At 44.6% G+C, this 7,349-nt stretch overlaps 1 protein-coding gene across 1 annotated transcript; it reads left to right on the top strand.

Annotated features, from left to right (window-relative positions):
* Positions 1-4,731: 4,731 nt before the first annotated feature.
* LOC147426754 (uncharacterized) lies at positions 4,732-6,663 on the top strand. Its single transcript, XM_086498762.1, has one exon. It carries the CDS (start codon positions 4,869-4,871, stop codon positions 6,474-6,476), a length of 1,608 nt encoding a protein of 535 aa, XP_086354888.1. The 5' UTR covers positions 4,732-4,868; the 3' UTR covers positions 6,477-6,663.
* Positions 6,664-7,349: the final 686 nt, after the last annotated feature.

Genomic DNA, 7,349 nt, shown 5'->3' on the forward strand with positions numbered 1-7,349 from the left:
TTCACATAAGTTTTAATGTAATTACCGACAAAAGCTTCTAGTTTTGACCAAAAAAACGAGAGAATTGCAAGTTTTCCGTTACTTTCACCATGCCATGAAAGTATTCATCGATGCACACACACAGAGAGAGAGAGAGAGAGAGAGAGAGAGGCTTACTAATGTATTTAAGGTGGCTCAGGTAGTGGAATGTAACCCCCCTCCTCCCCCCCCCCCCCCCCCCTCCCTTATGTGTACGTTATGAGTATGACATAATGAGGGGCTACCTCTATTGTATACACTTAAGTACAAAATCTAAAAACCCCCCTATTGTACACTCACGTGGTACCGTATGAAAAAACACAGTGAATCCCCGGGGGCCTCAACGCTCAGCTATTGTAGGCTAGCAGAAGCTCCTTTCTTGCAAGTCCCGAGCCGACAACAGCTAGGTCCTATCAAGTCCCAACTCAAAGCCCCCTCTGAGGATGTTGTCATGATTGAAAATGGCGCAAAGATGCATAAGGAGGAACCCATGGCTGCAACAATCACGGAGCCTAAAAAAGAAGCCTTTATCTTGTCGTGCTGTGACACGTACATAGTGGGAACGCATGCTACAAGATCTATCTTGTATTTTTTTAGATACATAATTATATTTTCTATAGTGTACATATGCATATTTAAGTATAATAATAAGCCTTCTATCTCATCCTATTATTTTTCTCAAGGGTAACATATCCTTACTTTACCATCAGAAAATACTATGGGAAAAGCATCAATACCTCCGCCTCTTTAACTTGGGGCAAAAAGCATTGATTCTTTATTTCTACTATTTCATTATCATCTCACACCCTAGCTAGATCCTATATCTAGGGTAAACTCCAATATATATATATTCTATGTATACTTTTCTTATATTTCTTTTTAAATAGCTACTAGGAGAGAATCAAATCCTAGTGGGACACTAGGTGGCATGATTTCAAAGATACACTTATTTTAATGCATTATTGCAAGCATGATTACAAAACTTTGTCAAGGAGCAATGTCATGCTTTCATATGGCATGAGGTGTCCTTTGGAATTAAATGAAAGTCTAGGCTAAGGAGACCACAGGAAGACTTTTGCTGCCATAAATGGACCCTATTTTGATGAATTGTTTACACAAGGTTCCAATCCGAATTGGAAAACGATTTTAAAATGAAAATCGTAGCTAATGAGCTGAAGTTTTTGCCCATATTTTTACTTTTTTATTTGGAGCCACGGTTGAGGAGATATGATTAAAATATTGGACCCCAGTCTGCCCACATCATGCAAGGACAGCTCATTTTCAACTTTTCCAATTCATGTTCACACTGGCTCCTCTCTTCTTGTGTAAACCCTTGGGGATTCCCTTCACCTATAAAAGGGGACCTCTTCTTCCTTGGAAAGAACTCAAGCATTCAAGCCATTGATGAGAGGAATTCTTGAGGGAGTGAGTAGTAATGCCTTATTGTACTTAGGCATTAACATAAGCCCAAGCCTACACTTTCTCCTAGAGGGAGACTAGCCATTCTTGCAACAAGCTAACCTTGGAAGATCAACTCTAATCAAAGAAGGTTTTGTACTTGGTGTATCAATCAAAGTGGAATTATCCACTCTTCTTCTCTCTCTCATCAATAATGGTGCCGAAGGGTCTCAAGTAAGATGTGTTCTACATTGATGTTTTCTTGATTTCTTGTTGTTTTCATTTTCATCTCTAATCCAACATATATATATATGTATCTAATCTCATCTCCATAACCAAACCTATCTCTCTCATTCTTAGTAATTCATCCTCTCTGCAAATTCTAGGTTCTTTTTTCTACAGGAACATCTCTCCCCGCAGTATCCTTATTGCCTACGGGCAAGAATAGGGCTTGGGAGGGAAACTTCTCATCTCTTCACTTCTCTCATATCTACATTTCTCACATACTATCCTAGATGAATAACCCACATGATGATCATTTCTATCGCTTTCACTCTGTACAATCTATTAGAATTAACGTATGGATTAGCCGTAAAATACACTTTCAACAATGTATAGTGTTTCTCTTTGGCCCTGAAAGGCTCAATGAAATACTTCTATCACCGGATCCCATCATACTACCTCTCATAGACTATAATTTTTCTTTTGATGTAAGCGTAGTTATCTTGCTATGAACCAAGAGGATTTGTACACACAATTAATCCCAATCACTAAACAAAATATATATATTATGGTAAGCACAAAACTACAATTCCAAAGAACAATTCGTAGCCTATTTGGTCAGCCAAGATTGAATGCCATTAACTCATCTATTAACCCTTTCATATTACCCATGATACGATATGACCATAGCCTTGATGTTTTCATCTTCGTATTGTTTTGACATTCTCTTTTGCGTTCTTTCTTTGTGTGTGTGAATGCAAGAGAGAAAGAGTGAGTCTTCTTTGATTGCACTTCTTTCCAAACCCTAGTCTTCATGGCATCTATGGTTTAACTCCTTCATATAGTTTTTGTTGAGTTCTCTCACAAACTCTCACAGCCATAAGCCCGGTGCTTTCCTGGCAAGACCGCAAATTTCTCGACAACGCTCATCGAGCCCAAGAAGGAAACCTACATGGCTGAGCCCGAAGCTGAGAAGGGAAGTCCTGATGATTCTACGCAAGCTGAGAACGAATTTGCGAAGGAGCCCGTTGCTCAGCCAGAGGAAGGAGGTAAAGATGGTACTGCACCTACGCAGCCTGAGAGTGTACCTATCCAATCTAAAAATAATAATACTGATGCTCATCCCGAGAGTGTGTCCGTATTCAGAGAGCCAACATCATCAACTGAGGAGAATGAAGTTGCTGTTGCGGATCAACGTGCACCATATCAGGCTGTAAAAGTGCATGGACAAGAGAAGATAGTGGAAGAAAAAGATCGCAAAGAGGAGCAGGAAAGAGACGAGAGATGTAAGAAAGAAGAGGCGCCTACAATGCTACATCTGGAGCCTGTTGTACAAGAAGGTAGCCCCGAAAAAGATGGACATCTTTTTAGAATTCTGGGCTAGGAATGGACTCGACACGAAAGGATCAACTCCAACGCCTCATCCGGGGGGAGTGATCATACAACGGCTTCAGGGCAAAAGGACTAAGCTTGGGGGCTAGACTCGTCATCATGCCGACATCATGAAGGCACGCAACTCATACATCTCGCTCATGCAAACATTAGGTCGCTATCCCAATGAAATGGACAAGACGAGGAAGTAATAAGGGCTAAAGCATAACGAAGAGATAAATTTTTTGCGGCATACAAGGTGCACTCTATTCATCTTCCCTCGATTAGGGTTGAGCCGATCTTGCTCCACGTTGCTGCACATCGAGGGACAGGGTCATAGCCATCGTTCCTTGTAGTTTACATTATGGCAAGCCGAGGCCGTCTCCCTCCTCCTCTTTTGGCTCCGCTGTGGTCGTGGCCACAGCAATAGCGTCACTGGGCAGATGACTAAGAGAAACGCAAGTAGTGGCCATGGCAAATGCGAATGCAGGACGGTAAAGCGCACTGAACTTCTGATGGCGGCACCTAGTTTTGCTGTCAAGAAGAAAAATTCTCCTCCAGCTCGTGTACCCTCACCTCGCCCACACCATTCGATCAGAGACAGATTTGGCAAATGATGAAGAGCAGCGTGTCTGGCATTCAGCATTAGAAGGGGACTTTGAGAAGCTGTCTGCAAAAGATGAGCTCTTGAAGGAAGAAGGGGATCCTCATGCTAATGCTACAGAAGATCTGGTGTACAGAATACTTTCAAAGAACGCCTTTTCAACATGGTACCTCAGACCCATTTTTGCGCATCGAGCATTATTCTGCATTTCTTGCTTCTATTGGACCTGTGAAGTCTGTTCTGCCTTCCCGAGCACACCAAACTGCAGCACTACCTGAAGGTATTGGAGTTGGTGTAAATGGTGATACAAAACCCACAGCTTGAAGCTCAACAGTAATCAGAATTGTCAGAGATTACGATGGTTCTACAAATATTTTCTTGCCAAGGAGACAGAAGTATTGCGGCCTGCATTGTTGTATAGGTTCTTATTGTTTTGTTCATGTTTATCTTTAGAGGCTAGTTTATCGTTCCCAACATCTATTGTTTTTCAATAAGCAACACCACACCCACACAAACCTTGAAGTGGATTGGAGATTGTATGTCGCAGTCATTCCTCGTCTAGCAATGCGCATTGGGATATCGACCTAGTGCGTTGCCTATGTCCAGAGATTTTCTTGTCAAGTGTTCAGTTTGTTCTTTCTCGTCTTGTCCATTACATCAGGATAGCAACCTGATGTTTGCATAAGCGAGATGTCGAGTTTCATGCCTTGATGATGTTCGGCATGATGTCGAGTCTAGTCCCTAAGATCAGTCCCAACCTCTAAGCCGTTGTACGATCACTCCCTCCGGATGAGGCGTTGGAGTTGATCCCTTTGTGTCAAGTCTTTTCTCAGCCCAAAATTCTATAAAAGATGTCCATCTTTTTTGTCCCTAAGGGGGGAGGTGTGGGGTGTGGTCGTGTAGGTAGAGTCCGGCCATCTAATGTGGTCGGACATGTTATGGTTGTAACTACTTGATGATAATTTAAGGAGGTGCACTCTCACGTAAGAGGCAAGCTCATTTAGTCTCAATCTTGCTCTACATTTGGGTACACCACAATATTATCAAGATTTTTTCCATCAGGAGAACATGTCTAAAACGTACTCCTGGTGAGCTAGGGCCACGCACACGCACCCCCCTCTTGTAAAGTCATCGCTAGCTCGCCACTTTCGCTCAACTGCCTTCTCTTGTAGGCTTGTAGCTCGCTCTGTGTTTTGAACCAGCTCCTACTGCTCCACAGCTCACTGCTGATCTTATTGAGCTAGGAGTTAGTGTCATGGATGGAAGCTGCAGCGGTCAGCTGGCGAGTAGGTCTGATCATGATGCAGCACGTCGCAGTAGTATATTAGACGACAACGCTGATGCAGGCGCATACGAGAAGTTGCTGCGGAGGGCTCGCTGGGCAGGGCGCACTGCAGCATTTCTCTACACTTTCAGCAGCATCCTCGCCTTCTGTAACCTTACCTGGGCCACCGTCGTCCTCTTGGGCGCCTACGTCGGCAGCCTCTTGCGCGCCGACTACGTCAGCATCGTCTTCCTTCTCGTTCTTGAAGCCACCCGCCTCGCCTCCGCTGCATTTGTCACTCAGCTCCTGACCCGTGCTCCCAACCCTGGCCATTTCCACGCTCAGCACAATTCCTCTCGCCTCTTATGGAGTAAGCGCCTCCATATTCGCCTTCTCTCCTCCCTCCTCCAGGTCCTCCTCATCATCCCTCCCTTCGTCTGCTCTGCCAAACGCTTATCTAAACTTCATTTATATAATCACCCCGCCTCCTCCGAGAATCTCAACCTGCATACCTCATTGCTCATCTTCTACAGCCTCGTTATGGTGAATGCCTTTTTTGCCGCCACAATGGCGCTTCTTGCTTTGGCGGCGTGGCTTTATTTCCAGCAGCATAAGGAGAAGAGCCTGCGCAGCTACTTCGATGAGGTTCTACGTAAAGCCATCGAGGAAGGCGTGATGGAAGCTGACAACTTCATCTTCTTTGATTTTGCAATCAGGCTGCTGGGGAGAGTGTATGCAGGGCATAATTACAAGTGGCAAACAGTACTGAAAGATTATAAGGCGCTAATACATTATTTCTATGAAGATAAGGAGGGGAAAGATTATGTATTGACGTATCTGACGTCAGGGGATGCGGCGGTGCAGCAGGCGGCTGCGAATTTGGTGGGGGCATGGGCGGCGGAGATGGGGACGAAGCTGCAGCTGCCGATGGAGCTTCTGACGAGGCTGGCGGACATGGTGGGCACAGGGAATATTGGCTGGGCGGCCGTCAATAGCTTAGGCCTAGTGGCTGCAAAAAGCAACTCTGTCTATGTCACTAGACCTCTCAGCAGCAACGGAAAGCCTGCGCTGCATTGCATCGTAGAGCTGGTATACAGGCATAATGGCCGCCGCTCGCTTGCCAGCGTGCGGGCTCTCATCTTCATCTATGACAAGCTGTGGCAGGAGGCAGATAATACAAGTAAGTCTAGTACAGAAGACACGAACACTATATTTAACTCCTCCTGGCGCTCCACCCTTCCCAGAAACTTACAAACCCAACTCGCAGAGGAGCTCACCTACTTGCTGCAGCAGGAAGACAACATCCAACGCCTCAGAGTGCATGCTGCTTATCTTCTCTACCTCTTGGAGTACCTGCACACCAATCGCCTTCATCCGGCCAGATTCCGAGATCACGTCAAAAGCATCATCCCCACCAAAGATACGAATATTGAACCCTGGTTCGACAATGAGCAGATAATGCTGGAGCATTTGCTGGGGAAGATGTCTCTCCCTCTTCCTGTCGACGGATATCCTCCTGACATGCGCCGCAGCCCGTATGTAGTAAGTCCGCCACCTCGTGCGATTAATGAGCCTAGCCCAACTAATTGCAGCAATTAATTAGCTGCATGCCAAAAATCTTGAACAATCCAACAAGTGCCACTCCTCTCCTTTCTTTCCCCTCAATTCTCTCTTCTCTCTGCCATCTTTCTTCCTTTCTCTTTTAAACCCAAAAAGGAATCCAATGAGATTCCCTTTAATATTAACAAGCAATTCAAAAAAAGATTGGCAGGGTGCACGTGTAGAGTCCCCCTCCCTCCCCCCCAAACCCCCTTTCCTTTCTTCTTTCCCCTCACTCTTCCCTTTTCCCTTTCCTTTCGCCTCACTCTTCCCTTTTCCTCCCCCCCTTTCCCTTTCTTTCCCCTCACTCTTCCCTTTCCTTTTCTTCCCTCCGGCAACTAATTAATGAGTTCAATTAAAAAGAACATTTTGGCCACCGACTAAAGGCAAATTCCAAGACTGAGAGAGATGCCTCGATTGCTTGAATGTGGAAGGGTGTTATAAATTAATCTACATAGTTTTGATGTAATAAAGCCAAAGTACAAGATTGAAAAAGATGCATATCATGCGGGAGATCCTGCATGTGCCCACAAAAAGAAGGTTAGAGCATGTTGGAGCTATACATAGAGTCAGTCCCATTCTATATAAAGGACGATCTCTTCACTATATGTGTGTACTGACTCTGCACATTCACACATAGTTGACGATGTAGTTTTGGCATCCCATCCCTCTACTGGACCTCTTGTATACATCAAGACAGTCACTACGTTTGCAAACTAGGTTTGGTGTTTTGTGGTGGACTCGACTCTTCTTTCTTGTTGTTGTTTGTGTGGCGGCTTTGACACATCCCTACCTTGCGTTTAAATTGCATAGAGAGCTTGTGGAATCTCAATCAAATTTTGGCACATTTCTTACCTTTTCTTTTATATCTTT

This window comes from Adiantum capillus-veneris, chromosome 24, assembly GCF_014529385.1.
Source record: "Adiantum capillus-veneris isolate H3 chromosome 24, ASM1452938v2, whole genome shotgun sequence".
Lineage (NCBI taxonomy): Eukaryota > Viridiplantae > Streptophyta > Polypodiopsida > Polypodiales > Pteridaceae > Adiantum > Adiantum capillus-veneris.

Bases quoted from the DNA above. Each gene is read 5' to 3' on its own strand.
- LOC147426754 (XM_086498762.1), top strand. From the start codon at position 4,869: ATGGATGGAAGCTGCAGCGGTCAGCTGGCGAGTAGGTCTGATCATGAT.